The sequence below is a fragment of the Triturus cristatus genome, chromosome 3_2 (genome assembly GCF_964204655.1).
Source record: "Triturus cristatus chromosome 3_2, aTriCri1.1, whole genome shotgun sequence".
In the NCBI taxonomy this organism is placed as follows: Eukaryota; Metazoa; Chordata; class Amphibia; order Caudata; family Salamandridae; genus Triturus; species Triturus cristatus.
In genome coordinates, this window is record NC_140584.1 from 798350965 (window position 1) to 798377920 (window position 26956).

At 42.7% G+C, this 26956-nt stretch overlaps 1 protein-coding gene across 1 annotated transcript in view; it reads right to left on the bottom strand.

Moving 5' to 3' along the window:
* Positions 1-26956, bottom strand: part of PARD3B (par-3 family cell polarity regulator beta) — a 2086630-nt gene that overhangs the window by 808217 nt on the left and 1251457 nt on the right. The window contains exons 17-18 of the mRNA XM_085648929.1: positions 21131-21337; positions 10836-11076 (exon numbers count right to left, since the gene is read on the bottom strand). Of these exons, the coding sequence (XP_085505055.1) occupies positions 10836-11076; positions 21131-21337 (448 nt within the window). The remainder of the gene's footprint in view (positions 1-10835; positions 11077-21130; positions 21338-26956) is intronic.

Below are 26956 nucleotides of genomic sequence, written 5' to 3' on the forward strand. Positions count from 1 at the left end.
AGTTGGTCAAACATGGCTACGAGTTAGGAAAATGTGGGCTTTACAATAATGTAAGCAAATATTTATGAGGAATGCTCACAAAACTGAAAATAAAAACAATCACTGTGGGGGCGCGAAAGAGGTTGCCACGGTCACCCAGGGAATGGGAAAGGAGCCATTCTTCTTCCCAGTCTAAAGAGTAGAAGAGCCTCACTGCACAGAACCTTAAATGGGAAAAAAGTGCAGGTACTCACCAAAAGGAGTGGTGGACTGAAGTGGAGTTTGGGGTGGGCATAAGGATGGTGCTAAGGGTGGGGAAGGGGCGGGGCTAGACATTTTACCTTTCTAAGCTTTATATGTCAGAAATCTGCCTGCACTGTTAAATTAAAAAAACGTACCTGACCGGATCCCGCGCTGCCTCTGCTCGTGGCCGGGTCATGCGTTCGGCGTTTTCCTGTTGCTTTCCAGGAACAGGAACATGCATCCTCCCTCCTCTCCCCTAAGTCAATCACAATGCTGCAATGACAGCGTTGTGATTGGTACGGACAGCCCCTAGCCGGGCGCCTATAGGGAGGCCATTTTCTGTATGTAGGCTGCATGCAGCCTACATACAGAAAATGTGGAGCGCGCATGACTTGTTTGGTCGGCCCCAGAGGGCCGACCAAACTGTTAGGGCCCACAACAGTGTGCAAGCCACTCCTCCCGACCCATCCACCCACCTTCTTGCAGCACGAGAAGAAAAATACCATTTAATGTTTCTGCTTCTCGCACTGCGAGAAAGCAGCGAGGCGACACTCCTCCGCCCTAATGGAGGAGCCGCCCCTGCCTGTGGCCAATCCTGAAGCTGCTCTTGCGCATGAGAGCAGCTTCAGGATTGGCCTGAGCACCCTCAATTTGCGTTCCTGGACAGACTAAGAGTCTGTGCCTGCTCTGTCCAACCCAGCTGCGTTGTTGGGTTGGAGAGAGCTTTCACTGCGCATGATGGTTTGGCCGGCCTGAGACAGCCGGCCAAACCGTCATGCGCAGTGATGGGAGTGCACTACCGCTCCCCTCAGTGACTGTCACCACCAGGCCTCGCCCCCAAGACTTGGCAGGAAAGGAAAAATAAAACTAGCGTTGTTTTATTTTTCCCTTCCTGCTGTATTTGGGGGGGGGGGGTGCGATGGAAAAGGAAACTACCAATCCCAGTATGCAAAGGGTTGACAGCTATGATCCAAAACTTCCATGGATTCTCCTGTTGCAATTGGCTTGGGTGCGGTTTTCCATCTGCAGCAAGAGACATTTATTTTGCCTTTTATGTCGTTTTTCTGTGAGGTTAATGGGATAAATTGTTGGAGAGAGCAGGAATTTTCTTTCATGCAGATACCTTCAGTTTAAATTGCTGATGTGGGAAGATTTGAAGGCATTTAAAACAATGGGCATGCTAAACAAGCTGCACTGCCCTGAACAATGCGTCCCACACCCATGCCTAGTAGGTACCTTTCTATCCCCACCATGTTAGATAAAGATAATGGCCTGCACCCACCTCCTCCTCTGATAACTTCAACAGCAGCACACATGGATCACTGTGTCCACCATTTAAAAGGCATGGTTAAACCAATGCGGTACGTGCAAAGGCTGCTGCCGAGGCAGGAATTCATGAGCAACATCACTTGTGACGAAGCCAGGGCCCTTCTATGTACCGGTACACTCCTTCTCAGAGGAAAAGTTCTGGTACTCAAGGGGAGAAAATAAAAAAGTTCTGGTACTCAGAACCAGTGAGTACCAGCCCATTTAAAGCACTGACACTGCACATATATATGGTACATGGGAGGAGGCAGGTAGAAGCACTCCTCTTTGCCAAATCTGCAAGTATTTTTTGTTAAATCGGCAACATCCCAAAAATACTCCTTTCCACCACAATCGTCGTTCTCTTGACCACAGAATTCAGCTTTGGTCCGGAAAAGGAAGCACCACACCTCATTTTAAGGATAATCTCCTACTTTGTAAATGAGTCTCATTTAATTGGTAGCACTTAAAGTTTTATCTTGTGTGGACATCCTGAAGATCTGGCAAAGCTCTGGCGGACCAGCATGGAACCTTAAGTTGCTCTATTAGACTTGTCCTTACCTTAGCTCTGAGCACTTGAGGTCCAGGTCTGTAACCAAGGAAATTATGGGTACTCCTTTGCTGTCTGGAACTGTGCACATTAGATCATAACATACATGCCTTACGCTCTCTGTGATTTACTTTAAGACCTCCGTAAATAAAGCCACCATTGTCATGTTTTTAGGTCTGGTTTAATTGTGCATGGGTCTGAAACACTACCTGAAAGCTACAATTTAAAAAAAATATATGTACATAAGAGTGGGTTTTTGCTCCACCCATGGTTTATCTCTCCCCGCGAGGCACTATCTTACATCTGAGAAGTACTCACAGTCATCACACTATTTGTTACGTTCATTCTCTCATAAAAACACACATTCTCTAAAGAAAGAAATCCTTTTTTGCTACCTTTCCCCAGCATTGGCAAAGCCAGAAAGTCTTAAAAATATTTAGGGATGCAATGCATGAAAACAGCATTTGCTGTTTGGATATGCAGGTCTGCTAGGAGATGTTGTCACATTGAAGCTTGTTTCATTGGCTTTGCCAATGCTTGTTAACATTTGCATGTTTGGATTATTACTGGATGATGTTTTTCAAAATTGATGTTTCAAAGCATCCTAATCTATTAAGAGTGTGTGGTTTCCGACAGCTTAGTTCATTCTTAGGGACATCATCTTTGTCACTGTTTCAGAGAAAGAAGCAATTGTGGACTTCACTGGGCAGTGGCTTAGAGATGCCTGAAAGCATAGCAACTGGCACACGCTCTTATACAGACCCACAGCCGTTAACTCATTAATAAAATATTATGCTGCTTTGTAGCACAATTATGCTTATGCCCATTCCACCTATGCAAGGCAAGCAATAAATAAGTCATAGAAACTAGTCTGTCTGCTATCAAGCCAATCACAAGAATGGGCTACCTGAAACTTGCAAAATTTAACTATTTTTTGTACCACAAATGTGCCTTCCAAACACCAAAAATGCCCATTCACCCACTCACCCCAGCAAGGTGAGAAGTCTAATAATTACCCTCAAACAAATGGCTCTCATGTTCACTGACCCTGCGGACAGTCCTTGCACCAGTTTCTCTGTGTTCTCAGTCGCACCGCATTTCATTCACTGAGGATGGTCAGTTAATGGTTGAAACTCCCATCGAGCTCTGTTTTGAGCAGTGGCGGCTGGCATGACTCGTGGGTGGCAGGGCAGGCATGGGTATAAGGAGGCACAGGGGGGCGAAGTTGCGCAAGTAAAACAAAAAAATAAAATAAAAATTACACACTTACCTTGCCACCAGGTCCTGCCACCGCATCTCTGCTCCTTGTTCCTGCTCTCCTCGTGGGACAGGAAAACCAGGCTTCCCCTGACCAATCACAATACTGCAATGCAGCGTTGGGATTGGTTTTGAACATCCTGGTTTGACGCTCAACCAGGGAATGGGGACCTGGGCTTGTGCTCCATTGCGGCTGTTATGCAGCCCTCATGGAGAAAGGGGAAAGTGCGCATGACTGGTTTGGGCGGCCTGAGAAGGCCAACCAAACAGTTATTGCGCACTTAAGAGTGGGCAAACAACTCCTCAGCTGCCCTGCTTAGTGAGCAGAGCAGCCCGCCCACCCGCAAAGGAAACGTAAAATGATAACTCAAAGGTATTATCATTTTATATTTCCTTTCTTTTACACTGCTCAAAAGCAGTGGGGCGACGCTCCTCCACCACAGCGGAGGAGCCGCCACTGGTTTTGAGTACACTAGCTCATCTTGAAAATACTCCAAAACTATCATGTCCTAGTGATCCAGAGAGCAGCAGTGGGACATTCTAACCTGCTGCTTATTCACGTCTTTCTCTATCAGCGCTTAAATCACCTTCGAGGCTAATTGTCTTACTCGTGAGAAACCATGCAACATCCTCAAAATACCTTATCAACACAATCCAACCATAGACTTCCCTTCATACCTGTGCTCAGCGGCCCAAGGCTTATTCCATATCCAGGAACTGAGTTGGACTGGTCTATAAGGCACTCAGACCGTGCCTGATGGGCTGTTCTGGCAGGTCAATGTGTGGGCATTTTATTGGGCTGTCTGTGGGCTTGTTTTATGGTTGGATGGGCCATTGTTTTTACTGTTGACTTCGCGGATATTACCACAAACATTGCCTGCAGCAAGCACAAATCCATGCAGTCTTCTATACCTTGAAAAACTCTCATTCAGCGTGTCTTTATAAGTTCAAAACTGTCCCAATTTACAAACATGGGTAACATTTGTTTAGCTATTTAATGCACTAATGGGAACCATCTTTATTTTGGTGCACGGGCCTTTTTTCTGACCTTATCCAGGAAACATGGTGCCTGGAAAGGGAATGGACAACATGCAATCCAAAGAACACGGGTATTGGTTGTGTTTAAGATGACTGAGGTAGCAATCACATGCCTCACCTACAACTTTACCCAATTCTCGCCATTTCCATCAAGGATGCTCGTGTCATGTAATGAATTTTAAAAACATAATCCATGTGTTTGAAGCATATCATTTTATAGGAGCTCAGGGTTTACTAAATCTGTATTTGTTGCGAATAAAAGGAGAGCCCCAATGGTTGAATATGGACAGGTGCCAAGTCCACGTTCACATACCGTTCCATCTTCATCAACGTGAAAATGGATTGAAATGACATTTCCTGCCTTGAGCAGCACCACGAATTCAACACAAGCACAAAAAGTATCTTTAATACCCAGCACACAACGTGAACTCCCCCATACCTCCTGTTTAAGCTCTCAAAATTCAAATGCACACTTGAAGCTTGATTGTTTTTCTCGTCGACTGGCTGCCACCCCCTCCGTCCAAATCAAAACTACTTAAAAACATCAAGTGAACGGAAGATTAACAATAAGGCAATCAGTCTTTAAGAGAGAAGTAAACAACAGCTGAGCAACAGATGAAGAATTTTGGTTCAATCAGTTGCCACTGTCAAAAATCTCAATATTGTTTCGTGCCAATCGCGCTCGGTGACCTGATTCCAACGCGTGCAGCCAAGAGACTTGGATCCATAGGAGACGAGAGGTAAGTTTTACACTTTGTTTCTAAAATGCATGGAGTGGAAGGACTTGAGTTCCAAAACAGCACCCCAAAAGCCTCAGTGTGATCTTGCATCACAGGCATGGAACTGCCACTAATTTGTTTTGACAGATTTATATAACACGAACTTGGTCATCCTGGCCCACATCTCCCCCCACTATGCATGTGATAAACTAGATTAGTGGCTTCAACAGAATAATACAAAACGGTAACTTTCTAGGATTACAATAACCATTTAAGCAGCTTGTGCTAGCTCCAAACCTCAATCATAGTACTGTGTGGCACTATACAGTGCTGTGCTGGAAAAGAGGGTTAACTTTCCTCGTTCTAAGAATGCTGCACTGGCCAAACTGGAGGACTTGCTACAGGTACTCCATATCTCGAGACACTCCTAGCCTCACTCATTCATGGGAAGGCACAGAGCATGGGTGTCACCCCGTCGAACATGACCTAAACCAATAATACGTTGGTGCGCAGCGCCCAGTCACTGAATACATCAAAACATATTTGGGCCACAACTGACACTTTCTTCATCAAAAACAGCAATCTTCCACGTCTCAAAGAATAGACCAAGGATATCACCCGGCCTACTTATTCTCTAAGTCTAAATCAATTTGATTGGCTTTATTTAGATGAAGTGATTTTATCGATCAAATCATGCAAGTCAGGATCATCTCTAGGCGTGCGGCCCATTAACCCTGTTGTATTGTTTCGATTTGTATTGTTTTTGTATTATCATCTGCAATCTGTCTGTAGATGCTTCTTTTATTTACTTCTAGCATTAGATCACACCATTTGGAACCTGTTATTATTGTATAACGTCACCATTTTACACATATACATGTACTTTATATATATATATATATCTATATATATTTCTATTATTTCGGTTTATACTTTGTTTACTTTCTAAAAACTCAATAAAAATCATTTGAACTAAAAAATTTGTGGGAGTTAGTTAGAAATCTGCGTCTCTTCCTACCGATCACTCACCCTTAAAAAACTATATTTTCCACTTTCCTGCCAGGACACAGAGCAGAAAAATTTAATGAAAAATTAGATATGTCCTAAAAATAGCCAAATAATACACTGGGGATCATTTGTCTGTCACTGAATAATTCAAGCAATTTGGGCAATCTTGTGCTTTCAGAACAAAAAGGGTTCCCAAAATAGTTTGGTAGCCGTGGAAACAGCTTTGCTGTCCTTGACCAAGCTATGACCATTACAAAAGATTGATGTTCGTGTTCTTTCCGAAATCTGTGGTGTCCTCTACTGGCTCAGCACTGGACCCGAGGAGGAGCTCGCCCTAGTTTGGCAGAAGGCACTAGGCAGAAAATTCTTTTCAGACTATATGTTTTATTGCAGGATATTGGAGCAGCACAATTTTGTCTCCTCCTCTACACATCAAAGAAGTGCATTATTTACACCTACTTGATACTCACATACATTGAGTACCTCAACATAATGAATGAGAAATTTAATATGTAGGCCTTACCAAAACCATCCTCACACTAGAAATGTACTACCTGTAGAGATTCATTCATAAAAGACTGCACTAATGTTTTATAAAGTATAACTTGAAGTTCTCGTTCACTTTCACATTTGCATATTCGGAGTTCAACTGTATCTATTGAAAATAGAACTTGAATATAATCCTGATTTATTAATAACTTTTGCATTTTATTGTTGCGATTGCACTTATAGCCACATTTAAACGAGCACATTTCGAATTAATTTTAACGTTAGCCTAACTCGGCCTGTATTTCTTTAACGTGAAGTAGCCTTTTTTTCTGGTTGTATGACATTACAACGCATGTTTTTACCTTGCATGCCGTTACAACGCAATTCTTTACACCGACTTGCTCTCAGGGGTGAGCTGGAATTTGGAATAGTATAATTTACTATTTCATCTCCAGTCTGTGAAACAGTAGGGAAGGTGTTTGAGTTAAATCCAACACCTTATACCCCCTACAGCAAGCCATTTTCGTTGTAATGGCCTGCGGGGTAAATGCATGCGTTGTAATGCATGTGTTGTATCCGTTGTTTCCCTTTTTTTTCCATTTTACTTGCAGTAACGTTTTCACTTGCAGGTGCCTTCTTGTGGATTCATCAGCAAGAGTTAGGAGGACAAAGTACCAGTGATGGCAAGGCTGGGAAGAAAATCTTGACAAGAACGTGATAATTAACATGTAACATGAATGCCTCCTGCTCATACCATGACAGGAGTGGCAAGTTATTTAGGGCTGAGAACGGGTCTTTTAGCGGAGACGATGGGAATGAAGAGACATGTTGCAAAGCACCTGAACATTGTTTTCTCATTGAATGATGGTGGTGTGATTGAGATAACACCAGCCAATTCTCACATTTTTCCTATATCCTGGTGTTCACAGTTCACGGTACAGACCTCTCTGCTTCCCTTATTCTTTTCTGAGTGGGGCTTTATGCTAACAGGGGTTCTCTTTTTAGAATACTTCTACAGAAGTGTCCACAATGCTGACACCTTAACTTTATGCTCCTGACCTTTAGAGACTTGTGCTTAGAACTGTACCTATCCTAATTTAGAGCTCAGAGTAGATGGTCTTCACTGCCGAAATTCCAATTGGAATTAAACCTGATGAATTTAAAGCTTATTCGTGCTTAATGAGGAGAATCGGAGTTTCCTTAAGGAACATCAAATTATATTTGTAACCACCTGTATCTTTGTGATTGCTTTTGTTTCATGCCTTCTACTTCAAAGGCTGAAGTTATCCGAAATCTGAATTTACCTATTGGAATTCTGCACGTCATTGATATAATCATGACTTACATAAATTCTGGACTTATTGCAAATTTGTGATAAATCTACTAAACCCTATCCTCAGATTCCTAGTCTTCCTTGTGTAGCCAAACTGGTTGCACGAATGTAAATTAGTCCTATTAAATGTTGACTCCTTTGTGCCTCAATCACGCCAATATGGTCAAAGTGGAAGGAGAAGCGGGAGCTGCCCAAATCCGCTCCAGCAATATTCATTAAAGGTTCCTTCCAAACATGCCACAGAGAATGTGTGAGTACCAGGGTATTTACACACTGGCCATAAACATATACGCCTTTTTAAATGTAATTGAGCACATCAGGCTACAATAAACATCGATGGAACTTTACTATGAAGAGAATTATAAAAAAAATCCTTCTATGCAAGCTGCTAACCTACCTTGAACATCAGGAACAGTTGTGCTGGCTCAGAGCACAGCCAAGTGCCTTAATGTATGCGCCTGCACTGTTTGAAGTGCATTAATTTAACCTGATATTTCTCAGAGTTGGTGAGTGATTTTGCACAGCCCAGTTCGAAAACAAAGAGGCACACCCTTGATGTCTGGTAATTAGGCTCTAAGTGGGAGAAACGGCAGGTTACATTAATGCACTTTAGACAGTGCAAACACTTTTCATGATATGGCCCTTGGTGTCAACAATTTATTAGTGGACCATAAGGGTTTATCAAAAACTCCTAGGGGACCGCAGTATTCCTACTTAGACATGTTAGGGGTAGGGGGAAATGACATCAGCCAAGAAGACAAAAAAGCCGGCTGCGGACACTACTGGACAATCAGAAAGAATATGTCAATGCACCATTTCAAGCTCGGCTTCTCAGCTGAAATCATGTATTCTTGCAGTTCCTCTTCTTATTTGGGTGTGAGAGGGCAGCATGAAGTGGGATTGAAGATGAAAGGCAAAAGAATATGACATTTTAAGTATTCAAAGCCCCATGCTTTCCCACAACTTGCCTAAACGTTATATATCTCACAATGGCGTTCCTATGCTTGGCTTCGAAGAAACATCTCTACTAACCCTGTTCACACTTAAATGGTTTGAGAGAAAGACTTCCGTTATCAAATCTATACCCATTAGAACTCCCTACCTCTACCTCTTCACCATGAAGCAAACTTCTGAATGCACTTTAAGCACTTGAAGACCCACCTCTTCTGCTAAATTTATGGTCTTCGCCCAATAACAGTGATATGTAGGTTGTTCCTACATTACTCTGAAACGCCCAGTCAATTTTCCCAGCACTAGAAGATTCTTCTTGGCCAGCATAGCTCAAACTGTCTTTATGCCTTTCTTCTGTTCTCAGACAAAACAACTTTCCTGTGGTGTCCCACAAAGTTCTTTGTTGCCCCCAGTGGCAGGTCCTCTGCTGTGGTTGATGAACGTTGCCCCACTGCTTTTAAGCAGTGTGAAGAAGAAACATTAAATGATAACTTTAACTTATTATCATTTTATGCTTTGGGTCCTGCTGCTGTGCGGGCAGGTGGGCTGTGCTGGTCTGTCTCAGAGCAGGGGAGCAAGGGTTTTCCCACTCCTAAGTGCGCAATGACTGTTTGGTCGGGCCTCTCGGCCACCCAAACTAGTCGTGCATACTTCCCCTTCTCCATGCAGGATGCATTACAGCCTGCATGGAGAACATGCCCATCCCTCCAGCCCATGGCTGAGTGCCATGTCACGCAACCCCTTGTGCCCCCCTCACCCGCCCCCACACAACCCCCCCCTCCCCTGCCACCCTCAAGCCAAGCTGGCCGCCACTGTTTGCTCCATCGACTATTCAATGTCTGTCTCGATCATTTGGGCAATGTCATGTTGTCCTATAGATTTCACTTCTATGTGTACACTCATGACAGCCTGACAGTGACCCTGGAGCAGCAGTGAACAGCTTTAAGCACTGCATTTTGGATGCCTAGACCAGATGGAACGCTACTGGTGTACGTTCACCACAGACGAGCTTAAAGCGATGAACCTTTTGGTGTAGAGAAGAGCTATTTGAATTGACCTTTTTGGGCCAACAAAGTTGGGAGAGATGCTGCAGCCAGTCATGGTGGTGATGAACCTATGATTTACCCTGTCCCTTGAACTCCTGCTCCTTTCATTCTTCTGGTTCAAACATTCAATTAAAAATAAAGCATTTAAAATGTGGTCTACTCTGCATGCGTCTATTAAGTTAAGTTGCTATGCAAGATCCGACTCTGCATCATGCTTTTCAATGCCCTGCTAAGCTGCAGAAGGGAGCATGGCACTTGCCCGGATTATGGATCACTCCCATGATAAGTAAACCCTTGGGGTCATTATGTCCTTTAGATGACAAGAAAGGCAGATACCGCATGATAAGATCATGAATCAGGGAGGCACCAAAGAAGGAAAAGATAACGTTTGGACAACATCAGAACTCACAATTAAGTGGAATAGGGATAAAGGGAGGAAATGGGGTGTTTAAACCAACAATGGTGATGTTGTTTGAAAGACTCCAGTAGTTTAATGCATTAATTATATATATTGCAGAGAATTTACTAACGTATGAGACCAACTGATGGGGAATTGTGGCCTAGTGGGGGGGGAAACAGGAAGTTTCACATTTGACACTACTAGTTGCTTCCTACAACCAGCCAAACCTACAAAAAAATCCTTAAAACCAAACTAAATGCAGCCTTTTATCCAAGCCGTTTTTCAATTTAGGCAGGAGAGGGTTCTCTTGCCTAATTATCGCCAGAATGACCACACATAGGTGTGAACAGGAGGTACACCAGCAATATCTCTTACCTCCTTTTAACACCATCAATGTACAATTGACTATAATTACAGCTTTCAGTACACTTTCATCCAAAATGTTGAGAGTAATGCTAGACAGATTTTTTTGTAATGTTAGAAAACTGAAATCTTTTTTTTATTGCAAAAGGCCTACCTCAGCATGGCTCCAAATCCCTTTTTCTTGGCTTTCTTCTCCTGCTCTTCATTCTCTTCTTTCTTTTTCTTCTTCTCTTTCACATTTGACTTTCCCTTCTCCTTTTTCTTGTCTTTGTCTTTCTTCTTTTTGTCTTTCTTGTTTTTATTATCTGTGTCTTCTGGCTCTGGGTTCCCTTGGGCAGCTGACTCACTGCTGGGAGTATCGCGGCCAGATGGAGAACTTGCTTCTGAGACAGCATCTGCACAGGAGGAACACAAGCAGAGAGTCCATGAGATTTAACCTAGCCATTTAATAAACTATGATTCCAAATAAAGGAAACCATCCAGTACATGATCGACAGGCTTGACACAAAGGCAGGGTTATTATTGAACAGATTTGTACAAAAGTAATCAAATCATGTAGGTTGGACAAGCGTAAAAGGAGTTTTCATGCATGGTTTTTATTTTATTAGTACACATAAAGATATGTTCTCTTGCAATCCCTGAAGCCACCCTGATAAATGCCTGGGGGAAAGAAAGGGAGATGGTTTGGTGTAGAAAAAGGTATTGGTCATCTGAATAGAAGATGTGAGCTACACCCAGGCAACGAGCACGTCCAGTGAAATCGAGATGGGCAATGACTTTTTTACTGATTTTGATTGGAAAAACGGCCAGATGTTTGGGAGGCTAAAAGAATTAAGAGTGGTCACCACCCACTGACACATGCATCAGATGTCAGTAGGCACAAACTATGAAAGGCAGAAGAGGGGATGATTATCTAGCACCCGGGAAGCAGGTAAAAAAACAAAAAACACAATCTGTAGTAAATTCACAAAGCTGGTTGTTGGGTCACATGTACAAAGAGACCGGATACAAATATTAGTTGCATATTGTACACCAATGTTTTGAAACGTGCAGATATTTTGTGTTTCAACCTATGTACTAATAAGCCATTCCACAAAATCTCCGGGTGCAGGGAATAATAGAACAATCTGCCTAATGAATATTAATTAGGCAGGTTGCTATTTGTAACCCCATATGATTGGCTACAATCACAGGTATGGTGTCCTTTAAAGAACAGCAGACCACCATCCATATGTTGACATTCTGAAATTGGATTTTTGTCCAAGCAACCTGTATTCCTTAAAGCAACTGTTGACTGCTCCCCTCATGGCCACCTGACAGTACCTAGAGCGGAAGTTGTCCAATGAGGACAACCTTCTCTTTGTGAATTGGTTACCACCTCCTACAGGAGTCAATAACTGATCAATGATTTACATTCGCAAATGCAAAATTCTTTGGTATGTCAGACCTGATGAGGGATCACAGGGCAAATGTAAATAATTCATTTGCTCTAAATAAGATTATAAAGCAAGTGGCTAGAGAACTGTGAAAGCAATAGTACAGAAATACTAGTCAAACTAGGAAAAGTATATTTTGAGGTTGATTGCAATAATAGAAAAGCTGCCTTTAAGAGAGGTTACTTGACTAAACTCGAAAAATTCTAGAAAAAAAATGGAGGTAGTAAAAATGAGAGGAACATTAAAATATAGAAGCTAGTGGGGGATGGGCTTGAATTTTTGGAATACTTTGCTGTGCTAAAGTCGAGGAAAGGATAATTCCATATTTTGGAAGCAGAAGCAAGTGGTGAGAGCATACAATACAGATTTGACAATGAATTTCCAATATATCTGGGTAGTTCACTAATAAAGGGTGAATGAAACCAAAGAAGTACTAATAATAATTGTTGATTGTTTTTAATTCAAGGCTCCTATAGCGCTTTGCTGCTCTCAAATGTATTTTAGAGATAGCAATAATGAGCAAAGAAAGAAACAAACAAAACCATACTTTAGAACGAAAGAAAAGGAATGGAAAGAAAGCCAGGGCATCCAGCAATGAACAAATCAACAATGACAAGTAAATTTCCCTCAGTGGTTTGCAGCCCACAAGACGAATAATAGGCCACCGTTTAACAAATGTTCTTTCAGCTATATGTCGTTCGTTAACCTCCATAAATCATGGTCAGCCATTTGGTATTTTGCAGTAGCACAGGAAGCTGGGTCTCAATGAGAAGTGTCATGCTAAGTACACCACATTTCTCCTATACCATAAAAACCTTTGTGTGCCAGAGCTTGAGATTGCATGCAATACGTGCAATGCAGGAGATAAAGCAAAAATAACCTATAATTTCTGCTCTTCAACCATACCCCAGAAAAAAATAACCTTGGTGCCCTGCCTTCACTGATAGGTTGTGAGGGATAAGGAGCACCTCAGAGTGGGGATGGTTGGGTGGGTTTTTGAGGAGAAGGACCTGCACAAGAGGAAGATAGTTAAAAAACACATGCACTCTCATAAAGTGCTGTATAAAAAAGAAAACAGTAGTTCCCTAAATGGGAGCAGTGGAACAGTACAAGTCAGTCAATCAAAAGGACCTTAAGGAGGTTTCAGCAAAGCTGTTCTATAGAATTAAATGAAGAAACATTGAACATGAAGAGCCACAAGCACTCGGAAATAATGTTTACCTCAAATATGTGTAGGGATAAAGGGACAATGAAGAATGAACAAACTCTACACAGATTAGTCGGATGACTTAATGGGGTAGTTTGGTAAATGTGACCCAAGTGATAAAGAACTTAGAAGTGCTGTAGTGAATGATGAAGATTTTAAGCTATGAGGGAGACAACTCAGAGGTAGAAGAGTGCTGAGGAGAATGTTTTTTTTTCTTCTTTTGAGTTTATATAGCGCAAACTTGACCCGAAGGTATCAGAGCACTTTACATGAGCACCAGTTGCATTACAAATTCATTCTTTTGTTAGGCACGGGGAGGTGAAGTGATTTGCCCAGAATAAAAGATTGTTGAGAGTTGTTGCCGAGACTCGAACCCGTTTTCCCAGATTTGAGGTCGATCCGCCCTAGCCGTTAGGCCACATCCTTAGAAAATGGGCTTCTGAAAAAGTGAAAAAGGTGATGTTATGAATGAAGTATCCACGGTTGATTAGACAAAAATCCTATTTTAAATATTTCACCTACAACTCGCTAACATACTTTCACCAAAGAAGATCGCCCGTTGATGTTGATCAATAACGACCATTTATGGCATTCCCATGAGCATTAACAGCACAGCAGACTAAGCACCATGCATGTGGAGAAGTGTGGCTCAGGGGTTAGAGGCAGCAGACCCGGAAGCTGAGATCGGTCCTGGACAAGGGTTCAATTCCCTGCCTCGGCGGGTCTTGGGCTAAAAATTCCATGGACTCGATAATTCTCGCCCCGGTGCCTCCTCGACTCACGGGTTCACACTCTGCGACTCTGGGCAATAGCTTGCTTAATCTCCACAATGGCCCCTCGCGGCGGGATGCCTGACTTTCACCTTGTGGATACCCTGCTATCTCACAGGGGAATACCAGGACGGGTTCCCTAAGCAAGCGCCGGGAAACCCACTGCGGGTAGCTGTGCGCTATATAAGCTCAACTACATTTACATTTACATTTACATTTAAGGCAAGCAACAATTCAGATTTAGTAAAAGGCAGTCCAGCTACAATTCATCCATACCAATGGACAGAGCCGATAAAGAAGGGCATAGCAATATGTAATTTAACACAAAACCACTGGGATTCTCACCGGCACATAAGCATTCAGAGCAGTGGAGTTTAATCATTACCTAATGTATAGCCTATTATAAGGGGTCAGCTAAAGATGCTGAACACGGTGCTTCCTAATGCAAGAGCCAAATTAAAGAAAATATGTAATGAGGAAGGACCATCTCTAGGTCTGAGCCACACTAGAGCAAAAATTGTAATTGCACACTACTGACATCACAAAGTGGTAATTGCACGCATTATCCATTATTACTGGGCCATTACAGCTCTTCCTTCCTGCTTGACTTGTCTTCGCTCTATGCCCTCCTCTGCTCTGTCAGCTCTCGCCACTCAATCAGGTCACATTAGGCAGGGTGTTTTGATTCACCGCACACGTGAGGTTATGAAACATGGAACGCCCACAGCGAAGAAAAAAAGTGAAAACCGAGAAAAAGAATGTGGGACAATAGAGACAGTGCTGCATGTCTTCATATTGTGTCTGTCTACTCTATATGTGCTTATAGAACAGGTTATATTGTGTTCCTTTCTGACAAAACGCTATACAATGTACAAAATTAAATTCAAATATTTTCATTGTTCATTTCTTTTTTAAACTGCTCTTCTAGATATTGGTTTGTAAAGACTATTACCTATCCAGGTGCCCCTATGCCGCAGGGATGACCACAGAGCTCACACTCCTCCTGATGTAGCGGTTATTACATCACTGTGCCTGCAAGCTTCCAGGCATTTTGTGAACATGGCTGCCATTTTGAATTTAATTTTTAACCAGATACTCTGTAGTGAGTACCAATTCCAACCTTCTCACCAGATGCCTTAAGAGGATGGTTGAGTCAAGGGCCGGCCAGCTTCCCATCCCCTCATATCTTACCCTTCACCCCGTCCGCGCCAAATAAATAATGGTACCATGTGGTATTACTGAATAGCTATTGTTCAACAAGGTGTGCTTTCATCTGCATATACAACTAATCTGTTAGTAACAATTCAATAATTATTTTCTCTTTATTACAGTTTCAAGGGAGAGACTGTACCAATTGTCGAAACACCTAGTCCTGCAGGAAGGGGTGGAGCCTCTCTCTGTTCTTCCACACGAGCGGAGCGTGGCTTCTCTGGTGCCCATAGAGACACACGTGCGTGCCTCGCGGTACTTAGTAACCCAGTGGTCGCTCTACTATGGGTTTAATCAAAGCGTGGTGAGGCCTACCCTCGAAGCCACGAAGCAGGCTTGATAAATATTTAACACACCCTTCGCTCCATTTACGGGAAAGTTGCACTTCAGCAGAAATTATTCAGCTAGCAGAACAGGAGGAGGAAGAGGGGCTGCCTTCAGAAAGGAGCCCTACAAAACTCGAGGACCAAGAATTAAGATTAGATACAAGATACTGATGAAGAAAAACTGCACTTGGTTCGCTTGTTATATACAAATATTTCTATTATGGAAAATTAGGTCTTGTTTCACTTTCCTCTAACTCTAAATATCCATTTTAATGTGTATTCGAATATTTCTAGGGCCCATCAGCAGTGTTCTCAACAGGCAAGGTCTTTATATGATAAAATATTTCCCAATGATGAAAAACGCACTGTAACATATAAGTAAGTACTCAACGGAGAGTATTGTGTTTTTTATTGGGTCGTGTCATTTTAACAGGCAGATGCTAAAGCAAAAAACTGTAAACCCTCATTGCAATAGCCATTCCACTTTGCCCCGTTTGTCTCAGCCCTGAAATACCAGCTTCCCAAGCTGTGGTGCGGGTAGTTCTGGAGATCCCAGACCTGTGTGTTGTGCTGTGGGGAGCTAAAGGCAGCTGCTGCACTTGACCCCACCACTTCACACACAGGAGCTGCAAACTGTACACCAGGCTTTCCCCAAACACCTTCCACAAGTAACGATCACCATGGAAATAAGACACACTGGAGCTATAAATGATATACCAGGTTCTGCCAATCACCACCAACAAAATACGGCGCACAGGAACTGCGAATGATACCCCCAGCTCTCCCGAAACCCATACCACCAGCAACAAACACCAGCTGTAAGCAGGAGTTCAATGGATGTATATAGTGCCCTGTTATTTCTTACACAACTGGAAACAATGAATTGGACCCTACACTCATGGGTCTACGTGTTACTCCCCAACCCTTGTGGAAATTAACTCCTAATCCCTGGATTTCGGTGCAGGGTATTCCCACGCCTTACACTGTGAAACTCGTAACGAAGGCTTAGGTGCTTTGGAAGCAACAGGCTACTTACCCTTGGTTGAAACTTCCTTGATGTCTCATTCGGTGTGCTGGGAGGGTGTGAGGTTGAAGAGTCAGATGTTTCATAGTCATATAGGTTGCCTGGGTTCAACAAATATTGCAGATAAAAACACAGCTTTTTTGCAGGTGACGTTTTCTCTTCAAGTCATTGACGGTGACATTTTTTGTTTTTCTTTTTCTACGGCTCGTGGAGGTGAAGAAGTAGTTAGAGAACCCAGGAAGCACAAAGGACTTATCTGCGGCTTTAGTCCCAAACGAAGGGGGGCATTGCAGGACCCCTAAGAGGTGCTCGAGGTGGAAGGACGAAGAGAGCAGCCTCTGTAGGCAAGAGTGCTACAGATAGACGTGATGGCGGTGTGGACAGCTTCCAAGCCATGTCAGCAGGAGGGGAAGAGGTGAAATGTCTCCTATTCTCTCTGGCTCCATCTCCATCACACACTCTCTCAGCCAGTAGCTGACACATGGAGCATCCACCCATCCACCCTTGACTGCCAGTGTGAGGGACTCTGGAGAAGTGTGGCTCACTGGTTAGAGTAGGCAGACCTGGAAGCAGAGATCAGCCCGGGACCAGGGTTCAATTCCCGGCTCGGCTGGGTCTTGAGTCCATAAATTGTCCATGGACTCGATAATTCTCGCTCCAGTGCATACTCGATTCATGGGTTCACACTCTGCGACTCTGGGCAATAGCTTGCTTAATCTCCACAATGGCCCCTCGCGGCGGGATGCCTGGCTTTCACCTTGTGGATGCCCTGCTGGGTTATCTCACAGGGGAATACCAAGACGGGTTCCCTAAGCAAGCGCTTAGAGACCGGTTGGTGATTTGCGCTATATAAATATCTGTACATTACATCCAGGAAGAGGGTCTAAGACATCCAAACCTCAAAGAGAGCTGCTACCATGAAAGATGCACTTGGTTCACCTTGGATTCCTCGACAATGTGTAGACGAGTGTGTAGATGATGGTGCATTGCCACTGCCGTTAATTCCTATGTGCCACCCACTGGTGTTAGTTAAAGGATTCACGCAGCTGACGTGGGAATGATAAATGTCTCAAATTCACCTGTTTGGACTCAATGAAGCACATAGCATGACTGCCCTCAACATGTAGAGCACCACAACCACATGGATTTTGATGTTGCAAAACAATGGACAACTCCTATAGAGGAAGAGATCCTGTGGAGCTGCAAGGAGACGTAAACTACAATCATGCTGGAATAATTTATTTTTGCAAGTCACACGAACCATTGAATAACTGAGAATTTTAACTGATATTGAATGAGAGAAAATGTTCGGTACACGGTTCAGCAGTCACAGTTACTATATTCTATTAAAGATGACCTATCCACTACCACTATGGAAGTTAAACCTATTGATCTTTCATCTAAGATAACATTAGTAACATTGGAGTATCAAGGCCAATTGGCTACGCCTAGAATAGACTGGCATAGACCCTAGCCAGTTCATCAAAGGAATAACAGATACTATTGAGCAGGACCTCAAACCCTGTTTATCTGAGACAGCTAATTATAGGGATATTCCAGCAGCTTTTGGAAAGATTACAAACTCCATCAATGACCTTCTCTCAGGCGCAGATGGGCAGGCCAGCAAGGTTCCAGCCTTCTAGTTCTTTAGCATTAAAAAAGCTTTGTCTTGCCCTAAATACATTCCCAAGTGACTGATCAATGGTCACAATTCTTCGGATGCAACACAAGAAGGCGTTATCTGCCAAGAAAAAAGTGCTACAAAGATGAAGCCTGGTCCACGCTAGAAGCAGCCGCGGCCACTAATAACTGTGTATTATTCTGGCAGATGCTTCATTCCCCTGTTCTGAAGCCCAATACTGCTCCCGGTTTAGTTTCAGATGTACCATGCAAGGATGGGTTGACCACTTTACCAGCATTTTTAGCTCACAACACAACTCGGTGCACTTAGGCAGGGACCCTATCAAAACATGTGCAAGTCAGTCACTAATGAGCACTCTCGATAAAGAAAAGCACCAGAGGGAAAGCAGCAGGTGAAGTTCTGGTTGATATATCTGCCGGATTTCTGGGCTCCTATATATTCTGATTATTATAAGGGGTTCCAAAAGTGATTATAAATGTTACCGCCCCATTTTCCTCGTAGTCTCTTCTGCTAAGTTCTTGGGTAGAGTGATTCTAGAAAGATTAAAACAATGGGCTGAGGATAATAAGGTGCTCACAGAGTCACAGTAGGGGCCCAAGGGGCCTGATAATGGTAGAATAGTGTGTACATTTAGATCTCCTCATAGGGAAACATTCAAGGGCTTAGACTGGATATATACACTTGCCTGTGGCAAACTTTGTCCCGGATAGGAGCACCACTAGAAATAGTGTCAGTATTACTGCAGCTATATAGGAACCTATCAGCCAGGATGCGCTAATGGGGAGTGCTCTTCATTATTCGGAGAGGAGTTAGGCAAGGGTGCATATTGGCACCCTTCTTGTTTTCCTTATTTATAATTGGCATGGATAGTTTGTACCAGGAAGTGCTCGCAGACCCTCCACGAGGGGAAGGAAGGACAGTCCCTGTCCTTTATGCGGACGGTGCTGCACTATTGTAAAGGACCGCTAATGGCCTGCAAAGACAAATGCATCGCTTTGCTGCTTTTTTGGAGGACAGGGAACTCAAACTAAGCCTAAAGAAAACCTATACAATAATATGTGGAACGGGAACATATGCATCATGTGCTCATTTTATCAACGTTACACCCATTGAAATGGTTACTTCATTTTCTTATCCAGACATTCTCTTTCCCTCTAATGGGTCTTGTACCAAGCATACTGAAAATAATATGCTAAAGATGACCCGTGCTTGTGAAGGTATTTGCAGGTTTGCCACTAAGTTAGGCTGTAAACCAGTTTGCGAGATGGTCTCAATTTAAAGAACCAAATGTGTATCTGCAGCTTCTTACGACCGTATGTTATGGGGTTTTACAGATATCATTACTCTACAAATGCAGGAGAATATGTTTTTTTACGAGGCACAGGGTTAGACTGATTTGCATATGGCCATGTCTGAACTAGGGTGGTGGAGTGAGCTAAAGAATGATGATGGATTAAACCCAGATCTGTTGACTGGGAGCGAGAGTTTGATTTGCTGAAACGCTCCGTCCATCATCCTCTTTGGTCTCTCTTTAGGAAAGGCATTAGCAGGACACAGTTGGTTTGGGGGATCTTAACGCTGTAGTGATTATATTGGAAAGTTGTGTTTTAACAGGTCTATCGCTTCATTTCATATTAACGTATCGGACCCTACTTAAAGGTCTTTGTTACTTTATAGAGATTAGTGACTAACCTGCAGGACTTTTTAATGCTACGTCTGTTTTAGCAGGTTTACCACTTCATTTTATATTAACATAGCGGACCTTAGATAGAGGTTTTTGATTTATAGAGTCTAGTGGCTAACATGCAGGCCTCTTTAACACCAAGTCTATTTGGAAGCCATAGAGTCAATATAGTATGGTAACTGCATTAGTCGATTTTATGTTTTATTTAAACATATTCCAGCACATACATTTGCACTAGCACTTGGTGATCCTATGGGACTGGTTTAAACGTTTAAATTGCTTTAGCACTTTATAACGAGTTGGCTGGCCTTATATCCTGCCACAGTAGGTTTGTGCCGCTACTTTTTGTCCCCTACTGATAAGTTATTAAATGTTTTTGAATTGTGGGATATTTTGCTCCTATTGCTAGTAATTGTCATTTTAGTTTTAGTTTTTTATTATTTCTGCACTCTTTGTCTATGATGAGCTTTGGAAAATGTTAACGTATCTGGATATATTTTGCACTTATTGTTAGGGTTGTTATGTTAGATGTAATGTAGATATGAAAGTGTATTCTCTATACATTATGGAATTTTTATGTGTACTTTTATCATTTTATTTCAAAACTGAATAAAGATTTTAAATCGAATCATCTACGATACAATTTCCTGTTTTCCGGATATTTTATGATTACACCTAGATTGTGAGTGAGGAGTTAGCCTTTTTTAGCACCTCTTCTACAAACATTTCTATGCAACTTTTCCTGAAGCTTAGAATAGATTCCTTTGATAATAGAATGTGGTTTCAGGTCGATCTTGATGTACAATGTCATCTGCATGTGAAGATCATGCATGAAAATAAGACATCCATCCCCCAGGAAAATAATGCGAAGGCCATTACATGTTACTTAATTGTAACATATGCCTGGGGAGATTTCCTAATTTTCCTATGCAGGAACAGTAGGTCAAGAATTTACCTTTAAATCTATCACGTTAGCATCAGTATAGAGTGACAAGAGGCTTCATTTCTACGGACCCAATGGTATGTTAAATTAAACATTTATGCACACAAACACTGAAAAAATATGCAAAAAGAAGAAAACAAACAGGTGATATTTCATGGACGTAAATAGTAGGAATCCTTGATGTAAAAACGAGGAGTCCACATCCTACCATCATCCTGATCTTCAGGCCCATCATAGGATTTGTCGATGGCAGTTCTGAAGCTCTCGTTGCAGCCACGCCCACGCACCATGTGAGGCCTGGGCCGGTGGAAAGGCAGTTCATTCTTTTTCACTTCTGCCACTGCTGTCTGCAGGCTCTCCAGTGAGCTTGACTTCTTCAGGCCCAAAGTAGGACCAAGATCTTTGCTTGGAGAATCTGAAGGAGAAAGGATAAGATTCATTTAAAATTAGAACAAGAACTAGTACCATAAGCACCAACTAAACAACAGACACTATTAGAACGATGGCTACTCCATTTCCACTGATGGCCCTCACAGATCTAGATGAAAGGGCAACCAGTTAGAGAATGCGCTATGATCCAAGAGTTAAAGCTATAAAGTATTGATAAGATTTGTAATCTTCTGAACTAAAAAGCAAAATCAAACCAAAAGAATAAGTTATAATAACCTATGCTCCAAGTCTTCAATACAGTCATATTCATAAAACCTCCTCAACATACTACTACTAAAAATACAGGTTCTCACAAGCTTAGCGACTGTGTCACGGGTTAGAAAAAGAAAGGAAATGGCCCCCCTTGCTGCCGTTTGAACTTTGGAACTGCCAAAGATAGCTATAATCAGTTGAATGGGCGCCTCAGTTCTCTGGGCCCTGGTGCTACGCGCTTGTCGCACCAATGGAAGCCATGCCCCGGCGCCCTCCTTGTGTTTTTTTTCGGTATAGGCAAAACGACAAATGTGCACGACTAGATTGACACTTCTCTGCAAAACCACCTCACCTCAGAAGGCATAGGATTTTAAATACGCGTGGCTGTACCAGAAGGCACCTTTGTGGGTCAAATGATCAAATAATAAATATTTGCATTTTTATTTAAAAAACGGTCATGCCACCAAAGTTAATGTAAAAAAAATTCTTCCCTTCTCAGATTTGGCAATGCCCTCTAATCAGGGTACGCAATGGGGGGTCTATAAGGATCCAAAATGCTGCGGTATGGCTGATTTGAAAACTTTAGCTCACTGTGCTTCTGCGGTATGGTAACAATTCGCCAGAGACAATTTTCGTTTTATACTAAGAACACTGAGATCTTCCTAGTACAACACTCGGTCTGTCATAAACCTGCATCCTTTGAAGAAGGGGGAGGACTTATTCATATCTACCTCCACAATTGTGTATCCTCTGCTTTTATAATATGGCATTTCAGGAATTAAATTACACTCTGGCACTACTCTGCGTAGATCTTTTTGCCTGTTGCTTCCATTTCTGATGCATGTGCTTCTAGCTCCTTTCATGCTGTAGGCTGTACTTTATAAATGGACTTGAACAAAAACTACTCTGGCCTGCTGTGTCCTAATCTGCTCAAGCTACTAACATCTGGACTCTGCGAACACAAAGCAAGTAGGTTTTCTATCGTGGTGACGTCATACATTTCAAACAGTTCCGAATGTGGCTTAGAAATTAATATACAAGTTTATAATATGTTGCATCCAATTGCAATCTTTCTTCGGTTTCCATTATCCAGGGTATGACGCAGTCTATAGGAGGAGGGACTAAGGAAGGCCGCAGATCCTCACTGCTTCCTCCTCCAATTATTACATTCGGTTGTAGTAGATTTAGCAACAATTCTGTGATCTACCCCTCCACACACTACAGCTCTCTTTTTCTTGTGTCACTAAGCGGCTAAGAGGAGGATTGAAGAGGGTAGATACTTAGCGAAGCCAGAGGAACTGCAAGAACACAAGACACTGAACAGGCTCAGCGGTGGCTCCTCCGCTACGGCGGAGGAGCGTCACCCCTTTTTGACAGCACAGGACAACTTCTGTAATTTGCACAGAATCTGACAGTGAAGAAGAATGAATAAACACAGGGAGTTTCATCCATTGATTCCTCTGCTCTTATGCCCCAACTATTTTAAAGCTTTGTCGGCTAGCAACAACAACAGTAGAAGAGATAGCGCTGAATGGGGTGCAATAGCTGTATATAACAGGCCAGCGGAGGGGTAAAGGGGATGAGGGCATGGCCCGCTAATAGTAGGGCGCCCCTGCCTACCTACCCTGGACAGTGAACATGAGCAAGCACCTTGCAGTCTCTGCTGTTTCACAAGGCTTTCCAGAAGAAAGAAGAATGTCTTCAGGGGTAAAGAGGGAAACACGAACACTATGTTCACTTAGTTCTTACGTTTCTATAGAGGCTACAAAGCTCAGATTTCAACTCAAACACAGAGCGTACCTCACACACACTGCATGAAAGACAACTGAGGGAAAAAAGAAAATACAATCAGAATATGCTGTATTAACATAATACGCCGCGGTCTACTACAAATTTATTGAATGCATTATACTTAAAAAATCTATTACGAATATATAGTGGAGAATAGACAATGTTAAAGGGCGTGTGGTACTGAAGAGTGTGAGGCCTCTTGTCAAGGAAATTTACAAAAATATAAAACGAAAATGCATTTTATATAACTTCACAGACTGTGTTTTGACAAAACAAATCCAAATGTGGTTGCAAGGGTTTGTGGACGCATAAAAACTACTGATAATGAAATATGAAGGCTGGAGAAAATGAAGATCTTAAACACCCAGAACAGGTAATGGCATTCCCCCATACATCATTACATTTCAACTCCAAACCCTTCTGCAGAGACGAACCCGAGCCCCGTATTTTGACATTTTCTTGCATTTCCCAGCAGCACGATGGAGTTTTAGGTTTTTTCCCTTCACTTCTACTGTCCTTCCTCAACCCTCCCAACTAAAGGGCATCAATGCTTTCAGGCAGAACTTAAGGTTTTCTACTCTAAATGGAGAACCAAGATGTGAATAAGCTGAGAATTTGTGTAAGAGTTACCCTACCAACTAATCCAGGTTGTGGTATCTATTGTCTGCAAAAAACCGATTACTCTCAGCAAAATACCATGTAACAAGGTTTGAGGCCTAAAAATATACAGAACTGACCTATGGAACAGAATATCACAAGTATTTTTATTATCAGCGTGTAGAATAAATGTTATGTTAGTAGCAGAAAATCATTATTCTAGAGCCATTGCTTTTCCTTCGTCTGATAGATAAGCCTTTCTGCAGTTTTTGCATTTCATACATATTGCTGCTATTCTTCTATGGAGTTCTGTATTAAGATCAACGGCCCGATTCCCAAAGGTAAAGTAAGACCAAAACTCGAAGTCTAACTTTACAACTTTTCGGTATTCACAAAGGTAAGTTATGAGTGGTATCTTTACGACTGTGGAGGTTCCATACTCGAGTGGAATCTCCGCACTCAGGGTGGAATCTTCGCACTCGAGACAGAGGCTCTGCCATCGGAGTGGAATTCCACGCCGAGTGCGTAGTTTCTGCCCTGAGTGTCGAACCCCTGCAGTCGTAAAGATACTACTCGTAACTTACCTTTGTAAATACTAAAAAGTAGGAAACTTAGACTTTTGGTCTAACTTTACTTTTGTGAATCGGGTCCCAAGTTCTTTGAAGCTAACAAACGCTGATACACAGCAAGTTAAAACCCACAAAAAAAAAAATCATCTATAACTCATAAGGCAATTGAGTGCCTAAATTTTTGCCGTGTATTTACACAGGCCTCCACAGGGTATACAAACCTGCTACAAGCCGAAGCCCCTTAAAGAGAGGTACCCCTAACACACCATCACTGATAGCCATGATGCAAGAGAAAAGAGGTATGCAACCAAAGCTTTACACAGTCATTTGTGCAAAAAATAACATACAGTCATTCTTACACCCAGTGACTCAAAAGGGGGTGGGATAGGTTAGCCAGTAAAGTAACCAATACTAAAGTGTAGTCTCCCTAACACCCCGAAAATACACAAATGCAATATTAGCACTGATCCAGCGTGTATTCTCCCCCTATTATTGATGAATGCAGTGCTGTAATGCCAAATCATGAATGCCATGAGCAGAAGAAGTTGAGTAACTCCGTACCAATTTATTTAGTCTGCCACCTCAAAGGTGTACAACGCCCAGATGATCAGCAGGGTTCTCCTGGAGGAAAGGGACATCTTGCTCCAGTAGCGTAGCGAGGGTACTTTATAAGCAATACAAATTCTTCCGCCACTGGTTTGGTAGGAATAAAAACAGCTGTAACTGGAGTGCAGCAGCACCCTTACACATCTTGATCACAATGCCACTGCACCCAGAGACGTTTTAAGACATCGGGAAAGTAAGCAATTGCCATTGGTCCGCACCTTCTTAGAGATCCCTTGGCAAAAATGGCACTACTCTCACGTTGTCTTTTTTTATTTTTTCATCAGACATTATTTGTGGCAACTCAGTATCATTTTAATGATTTTGGGCCCTCAATATTACTGTACTTCAATATTGTTTGTCATCATACAGCCATGAATTAGCACAAAATAGGCCATTCATTCCAAATTTGTTCAGAACAAAGGGGCCTCTAAATATGTCTGGCCCAGGACCCCAAGAATACACCAACTGCACCTGCTGCACAACTGATAGCTGTACCCCGGCCTTGAGCTCTGGGCACAAAGTATTCCCTTGGGTGTTTAAATTGTTAAAAATAGTGTCCACCCACTTCTTTCAATAATGGCTCACATGCACTGCATCTTAGCTTCTGATCACCACTGAAACTATGTCAGAACTTCTTCGTTTCTCCGTCGAAATCACCTTTTGGTCATCATTCTCAATCTATGTTACATTATATTTAAAGTATAAAGTAAAGTGTATTGTTTCAGTCAAACAAGCCATAACAATTAAAATGTAATATACAACTCAATTTATCTTCAGCAATTCATCATTATTGTTAGACTTGACATCTTTTGGTGTGTTTCCCCTGTCTTTTTGCTTTCTGACCTCCTGGTTTTGACTCTGTTTTTGCTGGTTTAGTGTCTCTGCACACTTTCCCACTGCTGTTCAGTGTTAAAGTGCAAGTGCTCCTATTGTAAATTGTGTTATGGATTGGGGTTTCCATGATGGGCACATTGGATTTACTGGTAAGTCCCTAGTAAAGTGCACTGAGTGTGCCAGGGCCTGTAAATCCAATGCTACTGGTGAGCTCGCAGCACAAGTTGTGCCAGCCACGGAAGTAGCCGGTGAAAAGGTAACTCAGACCCACCGCCGCACGGTCTGCACGCAGTTTGTAACTGCCATGTCGATCTGGTAAGTGCACCCACTTGCCAGGCCCTAAACATTCCATTTTCTACATGTTAGTCACTCCTAAAGTAGGCCCAATGTACCCCTATGGGCAGGGTGCAGTGTATGTGAAATGTAGGACATGCCCTGATGTGTGTGGCATGTCCTGATGGTGAAATACTGCCAATTTCGTTTTTCACTATTCCAAGGCTACCTGTTCCCATAGGACAGAATGGGGAGTTTGTTTATAACAGCTTATAAACATAACTGGCCCTGGGAACTAGGTATAAAAATAAAGTTTAGTATGCCTGAACTCAGAATCTAACGATGCATCTTTTAGTGAAGGTGATTTTTAGGTCTCGCCTAGCTATTACGTTTACGCAATCGCTATGCGAGACTCTAGTAAGAGGGGCATTTCAAAGTGCTCCCAAAAGTGGATTGCATGGCGAGCACGCGTACAATCACGTGCATCGTGCCTCCATGCAATCTGTTTGGGGAAGTGCTTCAGCCCACTGGCGCGTGCACGTGTAGCCACAGCCTCGGCATCATACTTCAAAGGGTCCGCTCCCCCGCCTGGAATGCGCTCCCCCGCCCCCGCCACAGCATGCCGAGAGATTGTTTCCTCATGGCGCCTCTCGCACCTGTCCCTCCCCCACCACAGGCCTAGTCTCACGGACGCATTGCCATCCATCGATTTCACTTTCATG